This window comes from Leiobunum rupestre, chromosome 4 (assembly GCF_980474605.1).
Source record: "Leiobunum rupestre chromosome 4, qqLeiRupe1.1.hap1, whole genome shotgun sequence".
NCBI classification, from domain to species: domain Eukaryota; kingdom Metazoa; phylum Arthropoda; class Arachnida; order Opiliones; family Sclerosomatidae; genus Leiobunum; species Leiobunum rupestre.
The window spans coordinates 60,242,621-60,267,587 of record NC_143387.1 but is presented as its reverse complement, the minus strand read 5'-3'; the positions used below and the strand labels follow the sequence as shown (position 1 = coordinate 60,267,587).

Here is a 24,967-nt window from a genome sequence, read left to right as displayed (position 1 = left end):
TTATGCATTTAAGACCAAAATGTATATTTAGTGAAATAAATCTTTGATTTTCACTTAAAAACCAACTATTTAACCATTTTATCACCAAATTATACTAGTAACTAACCATCCTATAGCTAAATATAGCAATTTATCTGAGTGGCGTGATTTGAAAGTATCCAAATTATAGGATTTTATAGTAATTTTTGGGGATTTTGCTAAAAATATAGGATGTTATAGGACATTTTGGAAAATATAGGATTTTATAGTGATTTTTGGGGATTTTGCTAAAAATATAGGATGTTATAGGACATTTTGGAAAATATAGGATTTTATAGGAATTATAGGACCTCTGGGCGCCCTGTGGTTACATAAGTGTGACACTTTCTATTCTTCACACGCAAAAGTTTTACTGAGAGCTATTCACGAGACAGACTACATTACGGGATTCGTCGCCGTTTCGCGTCCGCTTTCTAAAGCGTCACACGTAGCCTTTGACAGCGCCTCGCTAGGGGGAGATTTTCTTCTCGTGATGACGTCACTCCGTTACTAGCTCTCAGTAAAATATTCCCCGAAGTGACAAACTTATGGAGCAATATTATAGATTTATGGTTGATAATATATCTCTCTTACGAGATCAGCTAGGCTAGGCTAGGCTAATACCCTTGGCACCACCCAGGGGCGTAGGAACGTTCTAGAAGTTGGAGGGGGCAAAGATAAACGAAAAGGGGTCTGGAGAATGGTTTTTAATTTTTAATGGAGTGTAGCTTCTCCGAATGCATGTGTACTTGTTACTACTATGTAAATTGGCGGGAAAAGACTGAAATTTAAACACAGTTGAGGTTCTATAAATTGTATATGCTTTTAAAATGATAATTTGAGTCTTTTGAAGATCTCAACTGACCAAAGGTTGGAGGGGGCAATAACATTAGTTGCCCCTCCCAGCAAAATTCTAGGGAGGGGCATTGCCCCCCCTGCCCCTCCCGGTTCCTACGCCCCTGGCACCACCATAGGCCTAAGTCGTCAAGCGACTTTTGAAGCCTTTAATTTAGGTGGCTGGGTTACAATGCGTAGGAGGGTGGTGGAAAGCCCTGCATGCCACGCGAGCCAACAGCTCCCTACACTAACTATTACCGTTAACCTCTACATGTTTTTATGGAAGAGGAAACCGAAGAGCTCGGGGGAAAACCCTTTTAATAATAAGTATTTATTAAAATGAAACGCGTAACATATGCAAGCTTGTTATCAATGGAGACAATTTTACTCCGATTGATGATGTGGAATTTTCTACTATTCGGTGTTCTAAAATCTCTTTATGATCTACTTTCGTCTTTAAAAGTCACGAATTAATCCGATTAACGTTTCTTCGCTGTTTTCAATTTTGCACAAAGAGAGGAAAAATAAAAAACGAAGAGAAATGCATTAAAAGATTAATTAACACGGTTTAAAGAGAAAGTAATAGACTAGAGGAAAGATAAAGGAATAAATTAAGTTAAATCGAAATTAAAAATTAAAACCAAAACAAACTAAGGAACGTAAAACATTTATTAGGATAACAACACAAAGACAAATTGTTAATATAAAATTGGATTACAGTCAATGACAAACACACAATGTATAGTCAAAATTGAATTTATTTTACTTAAGGGGGAAGAATACAGTAAAAGCCTCTTTTTCGTTCAAGCTGAACGTTTCTGTTTTAACAATTACATAATTGAATTATATTTTTCTTATTAGGCTGAACCTTCCTCTAGTGCTTAAACTAATTTTGATAATTCTAATATTAATAGTTAACGAGATATAAGGTCCTAACTAAAGGGTAGTTTGGGCGCTTGCCCAACTTGTTTAGCTTCTGGGGTCCGAATTAAAACGTAATAACTTAATTAATTTAAAATTTTAAATTGTCAAAATTATTTTAAGCACTAAATAAGAGGCTGTTCTACACTTAAATATTAATTTTATAAGTTAAAATATAAAATTAAAAGAGTTCAGCTTGAAATAGCGCGAAAGTAGACAATGGCCACTGTAGTCTTCCCCCTTATATGTTGAGATGGGTTTTACGGTACTCTAAATCGCATTCGTGTTACGAAGAGTAAGTAATTTCCATCTAAAATATCAAATGATATTGGTTCCTTAAAACTGACGTCTCAACATTTTTTCCTAAGTATAAATAAATTCTTTGTATGGTAGAACGCTTCTAAGCTACAAATGAATATAGCTTATATAAAATTTAGCAAGATTGGAATTAAGCAATTAATTATTGTTTACTTTCGGTTAATTAACAATACAATTGGTTTTATAATTTATTGAAATAAAAAATATAAAAATAGTTTCTCATTTAGAAATAAATGAATAAAAATAGAAACTTTTGACTAATTTTATTCGATAAAAAGGTAGACTATAAACTAGATAAATTTTAATCCAGAAAATTTAATTCTTAATTATCTTTATCATTAATTGGCGGGAATCATCGGTACTAACTTTTATGTAGTTCGAATTATTTCAAATATTTTGGTAATGAATGAAATTCATTAAGCGCGCAAATCGAATATTTATTAATTATAACAAACGTGTTTAAAAAATCAATCAGATTAAAACAATATAAAATTAATTAAAAAAATAATCGATAATTTTATTTAAAACTGAATATCACCCAAATCAAGGGCATAGTGGCACGTTTTCTACCGAATAGTCGATATTAGATGTAATATATTTATATTTAAAATAATTTTTTATCTACCTCTAATAATTTATTTAGACTAATAATTTATTTAACTGGTTTAAAATATTTAACTGGTTTTAAAATATTTAACTGGTTTTAAAATATTTAACTGGTTTTAAAATATTTAACCGGTTTTAAAATATTTAACCGGTTTAAAAAATATTTAACCGGTTTAAAAAATATTTAACCGGTTTTAAGATATTTAACCGGTTTTAAAATATTCAACCGGTTTTAAAATATTTAACCGGTTTTAAAATATTTAACCGGTTTTAAAATATTTAACCGGTTTTAAAATATTTAACTGGTTTTAAAATATTTAACCGGTTTTAAAATATTTAACTGGTTTTAAAATATTTAACTGGTTTTAAAATATTTAACAATGTCGCAGTTTCTTTGGGAAATGCGTAAATATCACAATGAATAAGCGATTGTACCCGTATTATTTGGAGAAAAAACTTAAATATCGCAGCAAGCCAGTCAGGTAATATTAAACTAATACTTTATAATTTTTCATAATAAAAACGTAAAAAAAAACCATAAATTTCGTTTTACGCGTGTTGGTAAGCGTATCTGTATCGCTTTCGATACCAATAAACCTGCTTGTAAATGGCCCATCGGTAATAATAATACTGGCTAAGATGGTCGTAGAACCAGTACCAATAGTAGTGTTTGAGTTTGACACGAGAGGCGTGCTTGCCGGTCACGCGAGTGGTGAAAAGGACCTTACCCTGAGGCTGGTACGAGGTGAAACTGGGCGTGGCGCAGTAGGCCATGTGGCATCCTTGGGTCGCCTTCAAGTGGTAGATGTAGAAGGAGCCGCAGTTGCGAACTTTGACCTGGTTCCGGAAAACGCAGCACGCCGAGTGCCGTTGCCCCGGAAACGACCACGTCGTGCAGGTCATCAGCGTCGCTTCTCGGCCCACCGGCGGCAACTGGTCGTTGGGGCCCAGCGCCAGCCATATGGGCGCTTGGGTGCCGCAATGGTTGACCTCGGCGCACGTGGTCGGGATCTCGGCCGAAGAACCGTTCAGTCTGAAACGATACCAACCCGTTTCCAAGGTCCGGTCGCATATCAAGCTCTTGGAGGATGTGGATTGATAGTCCGTGGATCGCCTGTAGTCGTCCAAAATTTCGTGTCTATTACAAGGATCTGTGAAAATAAAGAAGAATACGATTGAGACAATGGTCGAAAGTCGAATGTTTGGCGGACAATTAACGAAACATAGTAAAAATTTATCCCGACGGTTTTTTGATTTATCCCGACGATTTTTTGATTTATCCCGACGATGTTTTATTTATCCCGACGATTTTTTGATTTATCCCAACGATTTATTGATTTATCCCAACGATTTATTGATTTATCTCAACGATTTATTGACGACGATTTTTTGATTTATCCCAACTATTTTTTGTTTTATCCCAACGATTTTTTGATTTATCCCGACGATTTTTTGATTTATCACAACGATTTTTTGGTTTATCCCGACGATTTTTTATTTATCCCAACGATTATTTTGCCTTAGGCATATCTAGACACTAGGTGGCTCTGTGCTGAGACCTAAGCCTAGATTGCGCAATAGCTCTGAAAATCAGTTCGGTGATAATTTTTCCTAATTCCCTGTTACTTATGTTATTAGGCGTAAATTATTTTACTTTTGAAGAAAAAGGTACACGTTATGAAATATTGAATTCATAAGGAAGACTGAAAAAAATAAAGATTTACAATTTTGTGATTGTCTATAATAAACGTCCTAAATTTCCTATTCTTTATTTTTTTTGAACCTAATTGCGCGTAATATTTTTTGTTAAAATAGATGTAGACAAATTTCATTTGGAAAAAGTACAAAAATTTCTACTTTTTACAATTTTTTATAAAACCTTCACAGTCACTTTTACAAAGGAGACGATCCGAGGTGTTACACACCGATTTCATTCAAACTCAGGGGATTAGTAGACCTTCATGTAACTTGAAAAATCCTAAAGGGAATTTATTCAATGGGTAACGGTTTTGCCATGGCAACGAAAAATGTTTTTGACAACATAAAATTGAAATTTTTCCTATTTAAGCCATATCGGTTCATTTTCACCCATTTGGTTCAAATTGATCAAAATGTGATCAATTTTGATTTTTTTCGTAAATTTTTAAAAAACAATTTATAATTTTGGTATTTTTTTTATTTTTTTAAATCTTTCACGGTCCAAATCCCATGTTATTTTCAATGGGAAAATTTCCATTTGATGTTGTCAAAAACATTTTTCGTTGCCATGGTAAAACCGTTGCCCATTGAATAAATTCCCTTTAGGATTTTTCAAGTTACATGAAGGTCTACCAATCCCCCGAGTTTGAACAAAATCGGTGTGTAACACCTCGGGTCGTCTCCTTGTTAGTAACCTCCCTAATTTAAAATATTTTAATAAAGAACAAAAATAAATCAATTATTTTAACCAAAATTTGCTTATAATACAAATATAAATTTTTTTATTACAGTACTCTGGAGCATAAAGCACTATATGCGATATGAACATGTTCTAGAGCCTCATTTGAGACAATTCTTCAACGTGCAGTCATTTTTCGTTCAGTCTATTTTGAGTGGATGTTACAAGGTTTTCCCCAAGCCCCCCATATATCAGAATACGCGAATAAATCATAAATAAATGGAAATAAAATGACCATTCATTGCGTAAATGCATTAGCGTCGAAAATGTTTATTTTCGCGTGCAGAAACTCACAATAAACGGGTGGTGAGCTAAAACGGAAATGACCTAAGAGTTAAAAGCAGAGACACTCTTAATTCCCCCCACTTTCTGTAGTAATCTCAGATGACGCGGACCGCTAAATGTATTGAGTTACATAAGTTGGAAAATCGTCCGTCCGCGTAGAAGCAAATACTGGCGACTGATAAATAGGCTTCGATCTAAGAGAGCGCTGACCGAGAAACTCCCAATGAATAAACACGGGTATATTTAGAGTGGAGTAAAGTAGACTGGGGCCCCGAAGGCGGACGGGGCAGGGCAACATCCCTCTCAGTCGGCCAGAATAAACAGCGGGGTCCTCTCTCTCTTTAAAACTCTCGGGAGTCGCTCGTTGTTGGTATCAGTCCTTTTAGACTAACTAATAGCCACCAACAGCCGCTTTCAGCCGCTGGCCAACGTTGAGCCGATCCCAGCGGAGATCTCCGACTCTCTAAACAGGCGAGAGCCTCCGCTGGGCGTTGGCGACACAACTCGGAAGCAATCCACGCACGTACGCGAAGGTGGCTTAATACGCAAAACAGGGCCTTTTGCTATTCCGAAAGAGTACTATTAGGCCGAGGGCTAAATCACGTTTTGAGCCCGCGTATTAACAGATAGCTTCGATACCGCGTACATAGTAAATATCAACCCACTTTAATTAAAAAGTAGTTGCAAATTATTCGTTACCGCCTTAATTTTGTTATTAAACGAAGCGCTTACGTTTAAAGTACCCAAATATCAAGTTTCGTTACTTTCCGTTTTGTAGTTAATTAGAGTTAATTAGTAGAACGTCAAAACAATTTGAATTTTAGCGTGGTGATTGACGTCATTGACTACACGCAGGAATCCATACCTCTACTTGGAATGCTTATCGCGGCAGATTTTCTGACGGTTTTCTTGACGTCACTATGTTTAGAGGTCGGGGAAGGTTAATCGTTATCCATGTTTAGATTGTTTACATTTTTTCCCGAAAAAAATCAAAGAAATTTACCGGTTAATATTTCGGAAAATGATTAAAAAATATGTATTATTCGTAAAATTTTAGCTTTTTATCGAAAAAAAACGTCGTTTTTTCGATTAATTTTACAAATTTATAAGAAAAATTAATCGGATAATACAGAAATATAAATTAATTGATCAAAACGTTTTACGAATAATTTTGAGAGCTTTATCTTTTGAATAAAAGTTAACCATCCCCGACCTCTATTTTAACTTAACAAAACAACAACCTGAGATTGGACCGTGCGCAGAGGGGATTTTTTGTATCGTAGGCGGGGCCAAAGCCGTCAGAGTGATCATACCATACGCGATACGGCAGGGTAAGCATTCCAAGTAGAGGTATGGATTCCGTTATTTCTCATTGGCCACTATCCCCGACATAGAGCTTAGGCTTGGATACAAAATGTAGATTCTACTGATTCCGTGGTCATATCCAAAAAATCTCCTACAGAGTTATGGGATTCTACTACTGAATTTTGTAAGTGGGTGCTTATGTGGTTTTAAAAACACGCACTCACGCTTATCCTTTAGACCGCGCGCTAAATTGGCATCGCCATATTATCTAGCAAAGATATTACAAGAATCATCTTGGTAGGATAGTGGGGACTATATAATCTACCAGATGCAGTGGGAAAAATTCAGAAAGAACCATAGTCCATGACGTCACAAACTAGGCGCTATAAAATTATCGTTCAGTGGGGCGCTGCATGTAAATTTAATTTTAATTTAACGACGATATTTCATCAAGTGAATGAGAAAAATATAAAGTAGTTCATTTTCTATTCCGAAAATCTGTGTGCAACTTACTCTTTCAGAAACTGTTATGAGGTCTACCACTAGATTTTTAATTTATACGCGAAATTATGCCCCCATGCCATCCCCTTTTTGCCCAATGCCCCCCCCCCCCTTGCCAAGCTATGAATGTGCTAATAAAGGAATGAAGTTGGCCAAATTCAAATTTATTTAAGAAATGCGGGGTGTAAAATGAATATGTTAATCACCGATTTTGGTCTCCTTTATCACAGGGTGTATATTAAAAGATTTTTCCATTTAGAGCTATACCAAATGTAACCGAAATTAGTACACCATTGGTAATTACTTCACCATTTTACCACTACCCAAAATGACTTCCAGACTGAAAATATTTGGCTAGTACTAAATTATAGAACAAACCAAATACGGTAGATCTGCTGACTAAAATAGGCCCTGCTTTATCAATCTAAACAACAATGAATTAAGGTAACTAGAATATGGGCTAGCTCAGATGGCAAGCCCATCGTCACATATTTTGTAGCTTTCATTTATTAAGCGGACGAACTTACACTGATAGTATCAAAAATGCTAATGACATACTATCGTGTTCTTAGGTATTTCAATGCATTATTAATCTAAAGTAAATTTTATAAGAATATACAACTACAAATGTTCAAAAAAAAATTTATTTTCGGCATACATTCTTGAAAAAACTAAAATTTACTTTAAATTAGGTATTTTATATTTGGTATTCTTAAACAAATTTTATTCTATAAAAATAAAAACTTTACTTTAAATTGGGTATTTTATATTTGGTATTCTTAAACAAATTTTATTCTATAAAAATAAAACTTTACTTTAAATTGGGTATTTTATATTTGGTTTTCTTAACCAAATTTTATTCTAGAAAAACGTAATATTTACATTAAATTCGAAATTTTATATCCTGGTTCTCATAAATTTTAAATTAACAATCCACGGGCTTATTTCAAAGTATTTAGTTATTTGGTCTGTTTGTCAATGCGGATTCAATCAATTAGTTCCTTACGTTTCTGTGAGTGTAAAGCCAAACGCGACGACGTGTTTGGTAAGGACCATTTACTAACTGACGCGTTTTTTTTGCGCCGTTCCTCGGGCGCTAAACAAACAGAGAAAGATAGAAAAAACCGTTTTGTAACCGGAGAAGATCGGAATGCTCGGCGCGAGTTCGTCGACGCACACTAACAGTTTCGGCTCAGCCACGCGGAGTATCAGAGATATCTCTCCTCACTCCGTCTGTTTCGTTGCCGGCGAAAAATGAAAGCTAGAGAGTGCTCTGGCTACTACTCAAAATGACATATACTCGGTTGCAATCTTGGTTGGGATATTTTTCCGATAAAGCCGAGGAGTGATATTCGAGAACTTGACGGAGAAAATTACTACCGATAGTGCCTTTAGAATGACAATCGCTTACTCCGTTTCTTTATGGTTACCATAGTTTTTAACAATCAAATTCCTTGACTTTTCCAGGTTTTCCCTGATCATCTCCGGAGACTTTCCCCGATTTATTTTGTGCCAAGATTTTGTATTTTTTAACCTATATTTTATTAAAAGTTTCCTATTTGTAAGCGAAATTAAATTCCCTGATATTTCCCTGATTTTGTTGACTAATTTTAAAAATTCCCTGACTTTTCCCTGATTTATACACCCATATTCAAATTCCAGGGTTGGAAAAACCCGTTTTTTTAATAAAAACAATAAACACCGTTTTTTTTAAACCAGTTTTTATTTCATTTAAATCAGTTTTATTCTTTAAACACTGCCTTATTTTACTTTTAATCTATTTTTCGCTTTTGTTTAACCGTGCATAGATATTACCAATCAACTATTAATATGAGTAATAATAAATATGCCTAGATTATACCATGCACAATTTAATTTCGTATAAATGCAGGGCGACCAGGAAAATGCCTCGAAAAATTTATAGAAAAAATGGGAAATTTTCAAGGGAATTAAATCAAAATATAGGAAAAACCATAGGGAAAAATAAGGATTATTATCGAAAAACAGTAGATAAAATAAAGTGAAATATAGGATGAAGAATGGTACACGGCGACGGAATGTTTTCGGGTTATATACTAAGAATTTATAGGAAGGTATTGAAAATATAGCAAATATGGTCACCTTGTAAATGTTTTAGAAATGTAATCTTTTTGGTAAGAAAATGGAATAATTTTTAGTTAATTAAAAAAAATTGGTTTAAAAAAAACACTTGGTTTAAACTATGATTTAAAGGGAATATAACCTCAGGTATTTGGTGTGGAACACCAACGCTTGCAGCTCTGACCGCTCTTGCCTTTCGCTTTAAAAATGTTTGGCGCCACTGTACAGGGAAATTTGAAAAATTGAAAGATTGCTTTGCAGGTTATATTCCCTTTAAACCATGGTTTAAATCATATAAACCAGCCAACCCACCCTGCAAGTACCGTGGCAACCCTGATTCTTTAGTTTCAAACGTATCTGCATTTCATATTTTTTGTTGACAACTTGACCATGATGCATATGACGTCAGAAGTTGAAGTCTGTGTAGCTTAAGCGAGTTCTGATTTTCTTTAAGTTGAGAAACATTTTTCATTGGTTCAATTTCTAATTAGTTTTTCACTGTATACCTTCAGGCAGGCGCGGTTCTAGAAAATTATTCTTACGTGGGCCCATACTTCAGGAAATAATAGGTGGTGGGGCAGGAAATAGAATGGAAGATTATATAAATCATAAATTTTTGGGTGGGCACGGGCCCATTGGGCCACCCCCTAGAACCGCGCCTGCCTTCAGGTACCAAGAATATGGGAATGCATATATTCCAAATCATATCCTCACATAATTTGTGTTGAAAGTTCGTCTGCTTTCCATGTTTACCTTTTGTGATTAAAAAGCAGACAAGCTTACGCCACGAACTATGATAAGAAAGTACGTGATAGGCTAATACTAATAATAATAATAATCAGCTAGGCTAATACCCAGGCCACCATCTTAGGCCTAAGTCATCGAGCGACTTTTAAAGCCATTAATTCAGGTGGCCGGATTACAACGCGTATGAGAGTGGTGGAAAGCCCTTCATCCCACGCGAGCCAACAGCTCCCTACACTCACTATTACCGTTAACCTCAACAAGTTCTTATGGAAGGGGAAACCGAAGAGCTCGGGGGAAAACCACTTAAACCAGTGGGGAGAGAACTTGCAAACTCAACGCGGAAGGAGTGGTTCCGAGTTTTCACCCAGTGCCACAAGCTGGGATCGAACACGGCTCCTCTCGCTGCGAGGTGAAAGCCCTAACCACTACGCCACCCCACTTGCTCAATATTCATAGATACTAGAATGTACACTCCTTCTAACCGTTACTAATCTGAAACTGTCAAATATCGACATCGCGAAAAAGGATAAAGTGGAATACCATGGCGATGTCCTGGTCAATGACCCAAAATAAGGACGAACTTAAGAGACAACTGCAATAAACTAACCCAGTCATTCCAATCTACATAGAAAATAGTCTTCGTACCCGTTGTTATTTGTCGGAGGCGAGTTACGAGTAAACGGCGCACGGATCGCGGCAATGCTCGGAACGCGACCAGCGTCCACGTCTCGCTATAATAACGAGTCCGACGTCTTGATAGCGAGCTGGGAATTCCTCAAACGAGTCTCAACGCGCGGGAAACCGAAAGAAAAGTAAACGAGTTTGTCGGAAAAAAAGGGCAAGCTGCAAAAATATGATCCCGGAGCGCGGAATTTCTGGAGTCCCGCGCGCCAAACCCCGAAAAAAGAAACGATTTACGCGAAGTCGCTGTTGGGGAATGTGTCAGTGCGTAAACCAACACGCAATTAAACACGACTGCTCCGGGAATCAGGAAATAGGAAGAAATACTCGGCGGGAAATTCCATTAGGGACGATAAGAACCGTCGGGTGGCGCTCTGTCTCGCTTCTTCGAGCAGCGCGATAGTCGCTTCTTATACAAACCCGGGGCCCATTTGGGGCGATGAGGCGCTATCTGCGCGGACTTCCTCGGATGCAGTCGAGACTTTATACGGGTCGGGACAAAAGCGTACGCTTTCAATAGGGTCGTCGCGTATGACGCACCATTCGCCGCGTTTAATGTCGGGTTATCAAACAGCGCCCCTCAGCGGACGGAGACGGACGCTTCGAGGGAGTGGCGAGACTCCGCGGGGAGATCTCTCTATGGGCGCGGACACACTCTCCCTTCCATAATTCAACTTCTCCCGCTCGCTCAATTCCACCGGAGATGATTTCGATAAGAGATGGCGCTCTCGGTCGGTGCCCGGCCTTAGCGCCGGTATAGGTGTTCAAAAAAGGCGCCTCTGGTGGCGTTTATAAGAATCACGACCGATTTATGCTCGGTAGTGACTCGTGAATCACGCCAGGCCTGGCTACCTAAATGACAATAATTGTATAGTCGGCCAGGCCCGTTCCCTATCACGTTAAGCGACGCGAGAAGGCGTACAAGTTCCCCGGCCACGCGTTAAACGAATTGGGGGGAAAGAGATGATCAAAATAACGTTACTTTCAACGCTGAATATGCTTTTTTTACCCCTCGGGGTGGTTCGTACGAGGGTAGGCAGGCTTGTTCTCCCTTTTTTATGAACCAGAAATAACGCGTCATCTAGACCATTACGCCAAACGTTGGGTCTATCAGGTGCGGATATACGCTAAATCGTCTTTTAATTCTTCATTCCATTCGCGTACCAATACAACGTGTACGAATTCCTATCAATACCTTTTAAGAGCGACAATTTCGCGGCGTTATAGACGCGATTCCCCAAAAACCCATTTTGATTTTATAAATGTTAAGCCTTGGCCCGACCGAAACGGACGCCTTTTGATTTACTAACGCGAGTAAGAGCGATATAATCCGTTGATGGATGCCGCATTAGTAGCGCGCAATTTTACAGAGAGAGAATGTAAACTTATGTAGAGAATCCTATTGATCTAGAATTCCTACGGACGAAACGCGAAACGAATATATGGACGCGAAATTTTCCGCCGATAGATGGCTCCCCCGGCCCAAGCAGGGAGGGATTACGAGGATAGCAATTAAAGGCAGAGAGCCCAGAGACAAAAGTCAAACAGAAGCGGAATTATTGGTCTGGCTGCGAGGGGCTTAGGCTAGGCGCCCACTGGCTCTCCATTTCGTATCCGTCCTGCCTTCCACAAGGCATTGTCTCCGTTACGAAGCAAAGGCTTGTGGAACCTAGGACGGAGACGTTACGAAGACCAGTGAGTGCTTGGCCTTACTTCCATTACCAGCAGGCGAGACTGGTCGGGCTCAGGCCCGTAATAAGCTAACTGTGCAGGCTCGGGGGTAGACGAGGGAGATTCTAAAGGGGGAGGGGCAGAACATTAAAAGAAAGATTAACCTCCAGGGGTTAATGACGTCAATCTCGCCTGCGACGAAACGTGAGAAAGTCAGACTTGACAAGTTCGTCATTCGAGTGAAATATCGCGCGTCTACTTCGAGACCCCGAACCGACTGCTTTCAATATCTCACCAACAACTATCTTATTTCGAGAAAACATAAATTATATAGTCTGACTGAGTAGAGAAGTATCTGGATGAAAGACGAATTGGCCCCAAGTCTCAAATTATTAGTGTTGTTAATTTTCCAGAAATATTAAATGCGGAAAAATTTCCAGAAAATTTTCTTTTTATAAAATAACCTTGGCCATCTTGTTGAAATGTTGACTCCCGGCTTCAGCAAGAGTAACCGGGTGGCCTAGCTGATTATTATTAGAATCTATAGTTGTCAGAAGCTCGGGAAATTTTCATTCCACGATTAGTCTAATATTGTTCGAATCCAAGAGTAAAACTAAATCTCTAAACTAATCTAGAATATGTATGTTTCAATTTTAAATTTTTCCGATTTGCGGAAAATTTTCCACAATAGAGCGTTCTATAAAATCAACCCAAAACCGGCCAAACTTTTCATACAGACTATAGAGCTAGTTCAGCAGGAGTAACAACTTTTGTTATTCTTTGGTTTAAGAGAATTCGTTTTATGTTCTGTCTTTATAGGATTATTTTAGAGACGTACCTTTTAGGAGTTGTAGGAGGGACCCTAGGTGTTGAATTATGTTTGGGGTTAAGGATATTTTCATGCTCTAAGTTTCTTTTTAAACCCGTGGATTTGGGACTAGTATTTTGCTTATTTGCCATCATACATTTATTACAAAAATCATTTAAAATAAGAAAACGGCGCGGAAAGCCGGAAATTAATGAAGCCTAGGCTAGCAACTACGCTACTCCTAAAAACCGACTACTCTCAATTTCTTACGGGTTTGCCAGATAAATATTTTTCTCTAAGACGAAAAACCGGCCAAACCTTCACCTCCTCCGAACTCAAAAGGGGGAAAGCACACCACACCGATTTTGTGGAACGCTCTATTTGGAAATATTTCCTGAAAATTAACAACTCTATTAGAATCACTTTGTTTTTGGGAAGCGGGATCAGGAGCTACCGGAAATTCGAACCGAAATTTTCAACCGATTCTGTGAACCATCGCAACAGTTCTTTTCCTACACAAACACGCAACTAACAAAACTAACAAAAAAGCTCTTAAAAACCAAAATTAACAAGTCGGTCAAGCCCGTAATATTACCTCTCCTCGGAGGATATATCCAAGTGTCGTCACACACCACTATAACTGTATTTATTAACTATTATGCTTACGATGAGTGTCTTATTTGCAGTTTAGCTAAGGAGTTATCGTTGGTTCTGTGGTAGAGCGCTCAAGTGCGGGTTCGAAACCTGGGTGGCGCATTTGTTTTTAATCAATAGAGAAATCGCTAAATTAGAATTTAAATCTTACACGGAATCTTGTTCTATATCAATTAAACCAAAATTTCGTACTCTATTAAATACGCTTCCGATAAAGCTGAAGGTCTAATTTTCGATGAAGCGTAATGAGTGTCGGTGGTTCTGTGGTAGAACGTCCGCCTGTCAAACAGGCGGTCTCGGGTTCAAATCCCGCCCAATGCGATGGCAAATTGATACTAAGACGAATACCGTGAACAATTGGTGGAAACCCTGCCATTGGACGTTGAGAGGTTGCCATAACACTCAGCAAAGTCAATAAGAAGGAGTTGGAAAAACACACCCATGACAACCGGCGCGACGGTAGGCGTTAACGAAAAAAAAACCAATCAACCAAACTCAACGCAGTCACAAATTTATCCGTTAACGCTTACCGTCACACGGTGGTTTTGCCAACCTTTAAACTAATAAAACGGTTATTCGACTGCGTACGCAGTGAGCCAAGAAACTGCCCTGAAAATGCGAACGCGTTCGCAGGCCTGACAGACAGACACGGTGGTTGTATAACCCCTCCTAGGGTACAAAGTCCCCTCGGAGAGGTAAAAATGTGTTATTTAATATCCAAAGTTAAAAAGAAACTACGTAAATTAAGTTAAATTAAATTTAGTTAATTAAATTACAAAGAAAAAGTAAAAATTCTGTTTTAAATCCTAGTGCACCCTTAATTCCAAAGGGACAACAACTTTTCTCCGACAGTTAATTTCAAAGTGACAAATTACAACAATGCAAATCTAATGAAACAATTGGAACAGTTTCGCCAAACGCTAAACTACAGATTTTTTGTAGTGTCAATTATCGAGGGTATTATCAATAGGCGAAACTATAAAGTCCAGGGGGGGCTGAAAAGATGGTAGTCACGTGACTTTGTGGAGAACTGCAGCGCCAACTATCCTAAGAAATACGAACTATTATTCATTTTATTTTGCTAATGGCGGCTCATCTAAATTATCTAATTATTATTATTATTATTATTTAAAACATTTTGTAATAGAAAGGTGTAAGTATTTGGAAGGAATAATTTTTTCTTTACCATCGCACGGCCAACTATGAAACACGTGATTTTGTTTTCCCATTTTAACAAGTTGGTTAAGACCTAATTTACTTTATAGTTTCGCCTATTTTGAAGAACGGTGGGTATGAACAGCGAGAACAAGCGCCAAAGCGGGCTGTGAGAAGAATCGCTTTCGCGGCTCCTTCTCGTGTCCTCGCAGCAATTTCAAAGCCCGAGTTGGAGCCATTCTTTTATGATGGAAGATAATAACGCATTCTTCGCAGCTGTTAAAGCCAGAACGCGTTTTTCGGCGGAGGCCCGACTTCCTCGAATTTCAAGTTCGCCCGCCAGATAGCGGGCCATCGCAGCGGCTCGACTCTCGGGGAGTGGCGGAGAAATGACAAGGCTTAACGAAACCTTCCCGGAGATAAAATAAATCTTCTCGAGGCCAAATTAGTGGGAAAGCCGAAGCTCCACACCCCACCCTTGTTTCGCGATTTCGACCATTAGCCCTCGTTCGAAAGTGATTCCGCGGAAGGAGATTGGAGGGTTTTAATTGAGGGGTATCGACTCGACAAGAACCAAATCTTAAAGGGAGTATGAGCTTCCCATTTCACATTGCCACCACCAGGTTGGCGTGTTAGCAGACGACTTATTTGATTTAGTTCCTTTAAGGTGGAAGACTACAGTGGCCATTGTCTATTTCCAACTGAACTCTTTTAATTTTGTATTTACACCTATAAAATTAATATTTAAGTGTAGAACAGCCTCTTGTTTAGTGCCTAAAATAATTTTTACAATTTTAAATTTAAAAGTAATCAAGTTATTACGTTTTAATTCGGAGCTAAACAAGTTGGACAAGCGCCCAAACTACCCTTTAGTTAGGACCTTATATCTCGTTAACTATTAATATTAGAATTATCAAAATTATTTTAAGCACTAGAGGAAGGTTCAGCTTAATAAGAAAAATATAATTCAATTGTGTAATTGTTAAAACAGAAACGTTCAGCTTGAACGAAAAAGAGGCTTTTACTGTATTCTTCCCCCTTAACGCGTTAATATATTCACTAAGACTCTAGGAATGGCTTGAACGCGAAGTAATACATAGTACTATTAGTGACATCACGTGATTTGAAAAGTTTGAATGTAGTTTTCTGTAATGTTCTTATTTTCTTTATACGCCATTTTGGTGGAGCGTCGAAGTCATTATAAAAAGGCATTGTTTCGAGATAATTTTTAAAGTATTCCTATCAAATCAAAATAATTCCGCTTATCTGATAAAATATCAAGGTGATAATTAACTATATACAGGATTTGGTAGCATTTGTCCGAACACTCATTTGTCCGAACTGTAAAAATATGGCTCAGATGGCCGAATTACGATTTCATTTGTCCGAAAATTATTTTGTATAATTTGTTGGCAATTTAACCGTTCTATCCGTTTGTCAAATGTCCGAAATGTCATTTGTCCCAACGTTATACATTGGCATTAGTCAAATTCGAAAGAATCACGTAGAGTCCCAAACGTGCGTTTTTTTTTATCTTAACATGAATAATTGTGGAACTTCAATCTAACCTAAATTCCAATGAAAACAGACACCTAACCTAACCTATTTAACCTAACTTAACCTAACCTAACGGAATCAAAGCAAACTCTGAATTAACATTAAATCCAGCCAATTTGTGGTTAAAAAAACCATTTCGTGATGCAATTATATTTCAAATATTGGAAAATTACATTAAATACTTTTCAACAGTGTCAGTTTCATTGTATATCGGACATAATACATATACGAAACACTATTTTTGCGATGGAAATTCGAACCAATGCTACTACTCGTTCAGACAAATGACACTCAAGGTCATTAAATTCGTACAAATGGAACAATTTCGGACAAATGAGTATTCGGACAAACGCGACACTATTCGGACGAATGAAATTTGGACCAATGCTACTTCCCCATATACAGTGCCATTTCGGGTTTTAAAACCAGATTCTGACACTAAACCGCCAAAATGTTTACGCTTGGCCTCCTTTGACTGTTCTATAGTGCTTCCAACCAATCAAATTATCCGCATTGATGCCCAGATCAGTGGATATTGGTCAAAATGCAAACAAAATAGTTTAAACCCGAAACTAATTCTAATACGGGTTTCGATAAAATAAAACCAAAAAAATTCCGCTTATTAGTACTTTATTTGGACGCGCATTCGCACGTGGACTTCAAATTCCAAAATATTTACCCACTCCAGCACGTGCTCTCTCTCTTCAATAACAGGAATCCATACCTCTACTTGGAATGCTTATCCTGCCGTATGGTAAGATCACTCTGACGGCTTTGGCCCCGCCTACGAGAGAAAAAAATCCCCTCTGCGCGCGCTCCCCTCTCACGTTGTTGTTTGTTAAGTTAACATAGTGACGTCCAAAAAACCGTCAGCCACATCGAGACGAAAATCTGCCAAGATAAGCATTCCAAGTAGAGGTATGGATTCCTGTTGGTTTTGATTAGAGGTCGGGGATGGTTAACTTTTATTCAATAGATAAAGCTCACAAAATTATTCGTAAAACGTTTTGACCAAGTAATTTATATTTCTGTATTATCCGATTAATTATTTGATAAATCTGTAAAATTAATCGGAAAAACGACGTTTTTTACGATAAAAAGCTCAAATTTTACGAATAATACATGTTTTTTAATAATTTTCCGAAATATTAACCGGTAAATTTCTTTTTTTACATTTTTTCCCCGAAAAAAATCCAATTAATCATGGATAGTGATTAACCGTCCCCGACCTCTAGTTTTGATTCGCTTCCACACGATTACAATCTACTAAACGTAGGGGGATATTTTCTACTAGTGATGACGTAACTACTTTACTAGTTCTCAGTAAAATATTCCGCAAAGTGACAAACTTATGGAACAACATTATACTTATGGTATAATGAATCAAATACGATTTAAGATCAAAAGGCCGAGTTGGCAATAAACCCGATCTGATATTTTTAGGCATCGGAAAAATACGAGCCGAATAACCTGATCCGTTTGGAAGTTGGAAGCGTATATAGCGTACCTTAAAACGTATTTTAATTCAACCGCGAAATTTCTACAACGACGATAAAATAAATTCTAAAAAAAAAAGGTTTATTGGGTCCAAAATAAACGCGAACTTTTAATCATCGAAACGTAATGAAGCGGTTTTAATTCGGCATCGTTGAATTTTACCGTTAATTATCGCGTCCAAAAAGAGAGCCACGAAAAATTCCTTCCCCCTCATCTTATCAGTTAGTGAAATTTCCCTTCAGCCGGTTAAAATTATCCCGAGATAACTTGATCAGAACCCGATGTATACATAAAATCGAATCGTATTAAGAAAAGCCGCCGAGCGAAGGAGCTTAAAAGAGTTAATGGATCCATAGAAGTCTTTCTTGCCCTTCACGTTTGGTCTACGTCTTGACGGAGGGAGGGAAGTGGGGGAGGGAACGAGCCCTAGATTAATTAAAAAGCGCCTATCGATAGAAAGAACGACTCCTTTTGTGTTCAGAAGAGGTCGCCAGCCAAAAAACCAATTTCTGACGTCTTAGCCCCGCCGTTAATTGATCCATAAAACTTTCGGCAATTTGTTGAGGGGTGTTAGGACCGGCCCTGGTCTCTCCCCCCGGTCCTTTACCGTAATAAGGGACCTTCCTTTTTTCGGACTTTTCCACCTGCGGATGGCATTTTTAGGATCATTTCGGGGGGGGGGGGGGAGGTGGTGGTCTTCCGAAATTTCGCCTAGCGTGATGTATTTAGAAGTCCGCAAAGGCTTAGCGACCGAGGGTAGAGTTATAAGGCGAGGGCGTGGAAAGTCACCGAATTGGCAATTCTCACAGCGACCCGTAAAAGCGGCAGTCTGACCCCGACGAAATAGCCGCCTTTTGGGAGTCTGGCTGCTAAGGCTTAACTATCGCTCGAGCGCCTACGTCCGCCACGAGATGGGGCCATAAAATTAATTTGTAGGCACGATCTTTCGTCTGAGTATTTGAGTAATGCGAGGTGGGGACAATTCGACGGGAGGAACTTTGTTTTAAGGGACATTCTTTTCTCTTATAAGTCGTTCCAACGCGTATATACTCGCCATATACGTCCGCGCACCACGGTGATATCAGCCCGTTCAAATTCAGATACTTTTGCTAAATGGCGACGCAAATTTGAAAATTTGAAAATTTTTAGGCGGGTTTGCGATAACGATGCTCGTCTGTCTACATCCACAGCGACAAATTATCCAAAACATACGATTCGCCTAAAGGTATAAAAGGTCAGGATAAAATACGAGATAAGTCCATCCGTTCGTCAGGCTGAAAACGTATGATTTGTGGTGGAAGTCGCAATCGAAAGATCGGTTAACCCGAAAAAATATTTACCAAGAAGAATGCATAGGGTTTTTAGATCAATTTGTACCCGATATTTGATCTACTAACGTTTTGTACAATTTCCTTTTGTTTTTCCAAGAATATATTTATTTATACAGAAGGTTTTTGTGATCTACAAGAGAGATGCTGGATCAACAAAGTTGGAAAAATGTTTACAGATTTTAGTCACTCAAACGTATACCGTATAAAAATATACCGTAGTAACTATACAGGGTGTTTCAAATGATCTTGAATACATCATACTTTAAGTCTATGATATACAGAGTGTTTCAAAATGTTATGCAAAAATTTGAAGGAGTTGTAGGGGGTGAGTTGAGTTAAAAGAGCGCCAGAGAGCTTCAAAGTGTGGCCTACTAGCCCCTGGAAGTAAGCTGCAACAAGCGCCAAACCAAGCAGCATAGACTTTAAATACTGTTTAAGTTTACTTTTTTACGCTGGTTACCTCGATTTGTTTACAAAGTCCTTTTTTAGCTATCACACGAACCCAAACCTTAATGTTCGCATTTCCCCGCTGCTTGGTTTTGCGCTTGTTGCAGCCTACTTCCAGGGACTAGTAGGCCACACTTTGATGCTCTCTGGCGCTCTTTTAACTCATCGTAGGAAAATGGGGAAAAAACAGGCATACTTCTCATCTCACCCCCTACAACTCCCAATTTTTGCATAACCTTTTGAAACACCCTGTATGTAAAAAATTATTTTAAGGAGAATATTTTTATGCACAAATAGGGTGGGTATTTTCTAACTTCAGATTTCGGGATGGTAATAGACCCATAATGAAAGTTGGGGGGGCCTAAAATTAACATTTTTACCTGGCAACTCAGCATTTGGATGGAACATCCGTTTCCTTACTTCCGCCTGTATATTTCAATGGCGGTCACGTGGTTCAAAACGTCACAAACCGGATGTTCCGTCCAGAGGTCTCACTTAAGCCTCGTCTGCGGCCCCTCTTTTGTTATGGGTCTATGTTAACAATTTTGTACGCCCATTACCTATAGAGCGTTCTATAAAATCGGCCCAAAACCGGCCAAACTTTTCATACAGACTAGATCAGCAGGACTAACAACGTTTGTTATTCTTTGGTTTAAGAGAATTCGGCTTATGTCCTGTCTTTATATGATTATTTTAGAGACGTACCTTTTAGAAGTTGTAGTAGGAGGCACCCTAGGTGTTGAAGTATGTTTGGGGTTAAGGATATTTTCATGATCTAAGTTTCTTTTTAAACCCGTGGATTTGGGACTAGTATTTTGCTTATTTGCCATCATACATTTATTACAAAAATCATTTAAAATAAGACAAGACGTACGACGGTCAGAATACACACAATCATCCTCATGTGTTAAGTTTGTTTGAGCTATTCACAGCAACCTGCAGCGCCGTTATCACAACCAAAATATATCCACGGTCACACATATATACAAATTTACACTTATTTGTTACTTCTAGTCATACTTTGAAAGCATCAAAGATTCCTTCGATCAGTGTAACTCTTATTTTTTACTTCTGATAACACTACTAGTCAGCCGTTGAGTGTCACACTTATTTCTTCTGGTTATACGACAAAGACTAGTTCGATTAGTTTCATACTTATTTGTTACTTCTTATCACACTTATTTGTTACTTCGGATCACACTTATTTGTTACTTCTGATCACACTTATTTGTTACGTTGAGTGTCACACTTATTACTTCTGGTCATACGCCGAAGACTAGGTAGATCAGTGTCATACTTAATTGTTACTTCTGGTCATACGTTGAAAGCGCGGCCCACTCTGAACGGCCTTGAAAAACGCCAGAGGGAAACGGGCGCGTAGACCTTTATAAACACGCGGATTTACAATGTTGGAAATTGCGGGGGTCCGTATACGCTGCCCAAAAAACCTTACTTAGAATTAAATTTAACGAACGTTTTTACAATTCTAGGTTATATGTAAACCACAGCTATTCAAAAATATAACTTTCATGAAAATCGGACTTAAATATGTAGATTTTTAGGCGGAAATATAAAACCACGAAAATTGGGGTCCCGTAAATTACCCTGAAAACTATACTTAAATTTAATATTTACTGATATGACCGAAGTTGTAGGTCCGCTGAATCCTAACCTATCCAATAATATTTTTTTAACGTTATCGGACTTAATATTAAACAAAATATCTACCACATAAAGGAAATCACCGAAAATAGTAAATTGGGCAAATTCCCAACTTCTTGGGCTCCGATTTGAAAACTTTATGAAAGGCTATCAATGGTAATATATGTACTTTTGAACGAGATATCATTGACTCTTCTAGTTATAACCGTTGAAGAGGTATGCGTGACACGGCGCCATCGGCGGCATCGGCGGCAACGGCTACACTGTACGTGAGACTAATACACACAAATCCTTAGGATTGTGTGTAAAAAACGGCGCGGAAAGCCGGAAATTAGTGAAGCCTAGGCTCTACGCTACTCCTAAAAACCGACTGCTCTCAATTTCTTACGGGTTTGCCAGATAAATATTTTTTTCTCACACTAAAAACCGGCCAAACCTTCACCTCCTCCGAGCTCAAAAGGAGGAAAGCACACCACACCGATTTTATAGAACGCTCTATTCTGATTTAGCAGCTAAAACTAAAAATTTTGAAAAGTGGCGTTTCAAAATGCAGAAAACGCGTAAACTGCAAACAAGGGCGAAACATGTTTCAACGAAGAGTGCCATTTACGATGGTTTTGTTTTATTATCGTCTCGACTATCCGAGATTTCGCGTCTCAAAACGCGTCTCCCTTAACAACGAGTAAACGGCGAACAACAATGTCATTAAAGGCGTAAGATAATCGCGACCATAACAACTCCGTACATCGATACTCAACAGCTGCCATTTCGAAAACTGCGAGTGGTAAAAACACTTAAGAAGTACAAGATCACTTATCTGGCGACTAAATTATATTGAAACGCGAAACGTGTCATAGCGGACCGTTAAAAGTACGCCTGTTCTCCCATAGTCCCATACTGAAGCTTACGGCGTGACTTAGCGAAATTTTCCCTCGGGGTCTGACTGCGAACTTCGAACCGCGGGTGTACGCCGAACTTCTATTTATCGGGGCGACGAATCAAGCGCCCCAAAAATTGTAGGCTCGCTAGAACGACAAAACGAGAGAGCGAGAGACTAGGATGGGGAGTAGGCTCCCGAGAGAGTCTGCTTTCTAAATTAGGACTTATCAACGATCTCCATTAATTAACACCAGAGGGCTCTGGTGGCGCGCTAAATTTGTACCAGTAGAGTGGGAAAACTTCGGGTAGAACTCGGCTATAGCTCGGGCCACGTCGACGGGGGCGCCCCGAACCCCCGCTGTTAATATTCGCGGCCTATTATAGGCCGTGACTCAAAACCGATAACATTGTGGCCCGTGACACTCCACGTCTTTTGTTCGCGACAAAACGCGAGCCGCAGTCTGACAGCGAAATTAATAGAAGCCAAAATGGCGGCGCCCCTTTCCCCCCTCTCAAATGATAGTCCCTATAACTTCCCCCTCTTTTCAGTCGTTAAGCCTCGGTTAAGCAAACAACTACGTTTCGCGTCGGTTCAAGTACCGGCGTTTGCAGGGGGACGCGAAGAAGGGAACTTGCCAGACGTTTATTAAGCTTCAAGACGACCCTGATTAAAGTAATGAGAATTGGCTTTCTATCCGTTGAGAGCGCCAAGAAAGACATTTTTTATAAAATAAAACTCATTCGCGTTCTGCGGAGGAAAAAAAACCAGCCGTCCATTCAGTTTTTCTAAAACGGGCTTGATTCTTCGCGAGTTCCGCGGTACCCGAACTTCGATCCGTTTTGTTCAAACTAGAGCGATCAATTGTTACTTTCGAGCCGCTTTGGTTCCCTCGCCGTCAATTACCATTTTAATTCGCTATTGGCCCTCCCCCGCCATTACCCGTAACACACTTTTTACGAAAAATTGACAAGTGAAATAACCTTTTAACTAGGTCGATTTTGGGGGTTTCCGAACATCAGAAATTTATATTACAGGACAGCTTTTGCTAGAAAAGTGTGCGTCTTTGGCGTTTAAAGGGCCACATGTCTCGATGCAAATTCCACTGGTCACGAATTGGGGTGGCAGAGTGGTTAGCACTTTCGCCTCGTAGCAAGAGGAGCCGGGTTCGATCCCAGCTTGTGGCACTGGGTGAAAACTCGGAACAACTCCTTCCGCGTTGAGTTTGCAAGTTCCCTCCCCACTGGTTTAAGGAGTTTTCCCCCGAGTTCTTCGGTTTCCCCTTCCATAAAAACGTGTTGAGGTTAACGGTAATAGTTAGTGTAGGGAGCTGTTGGCTCGATCGCGTGGCATGCAGGGCTTGCCACCACCCTCCTACGCATTGTAACCCGGCCACCTGAATTAAAGGCTTCAAAAGTCGGTTGACGACTTAGGCCTAAGGTGGTGCCTTGGGCATTAGCCTAGCTGATTATTGATTATTATTATTCCCGTCAAATTGGAAGGTGTACAATGTTAAAAATTACAATAATATTTACAATGGAAGGTGTACACTTTGCTTAATGTTGATGCAAAGATACTAACTTGGAAACCATTTTCGTACTTCGACTACGTGGAAATTTAGTACGTTTCTACATAACACGCGTGTCTTGTAGCGTTGGTGAAGTGGTTTTTGCGCAGCCTGTAAACTTGGGAAAACTTATATCCACACGTATTTGGAAGTTTTGCAAAATTACTTCACAGTTGGAGCCCTTATAGTACCTATACCCTAAATAGACTCCGCCAAATACTAAACAAACCCATCCGACTACAACTTTATTTCGCTCTATTTCAATCCCGAGTAAGTTTATACTGTATTTCCATCTGGGGTAACACCACTACTTTCAACCTTAATAGATTACTAATTCTCCAAAAAAGGGCCGTAAGAATAATTGACAACCAACCATACTACGCACATACTGAACCCATATTTAGAACCTTTAATATATTAAATATTTTTAAATTATATGACTATTGCAGCCTGGTTTTCATTTTTAAATCTCTAACAAATAGTATACATAACGTCTTTGAGTTAAGTTCGCAGCCCACTTATTATCATAGAAAATCTTATATTTTGAAAATTCCGTCGGCCAGAACAAATATAAAGTTAAACTCAATTTTTTATAAAGCCACTAAAAACTTTAACGAACTGTATCCACTCCTAACTGAAAATCTTGAGCTGTTTAAAAATCGTGCCAAATCCTTTATATTTTTCAAAAATTAAAACCTTTGTATAGAGTTTTGGAACATGAATATGTAATTTAATTCTTTTTTTTTTCTTTTTTTTATCTCCTTCTCAAGTTGTTTTATTTTTTGCTGTATAAAGTTGACGGCTAGGATTTTTTGTATGTATTCGCTCAAAAATATAACTCTCATGAAAATCGGACTTAAATTAAAGAACGTTATGTAGACTTTTAGGCGAAAATATCAAACCGCGAAAATTGGGGTCCCGTAAATTAACCAGGAAACTATACTTAAATTTAATATTTACTGATATAACTGAAGTTGTATATCCG

General features: G+C 38.5%; 1 protein-coding gene across 3 annotated transcripts in view; it reads right to left on the bottom strand.

The window, feature by feature from the left end:
- LOC149948568 (von Willebrand factor D and EGF domain-containing protein-like) overlaps nucleotides 1-24,967 on the bottom strand; it is a 196,250-nt gene that overhangs the window by 51,087 nt on the left and 120,196 nt on the right. For all 3 annotated transcript variants that reach the window (XM_090173617.1, XM_090173619.1, XM_090173620.1), the window contains exon 2: nucleotides 3,429-3,851. In XM_090173617.1, coding sequence (XP_090029743.1) covers nucleotides 3,429-3,851 — 423 coding nt within the window. The remainder of the gene's footprint in view (nucleotides 1-3,428; nucleotides 3,852-24,967) is intronic.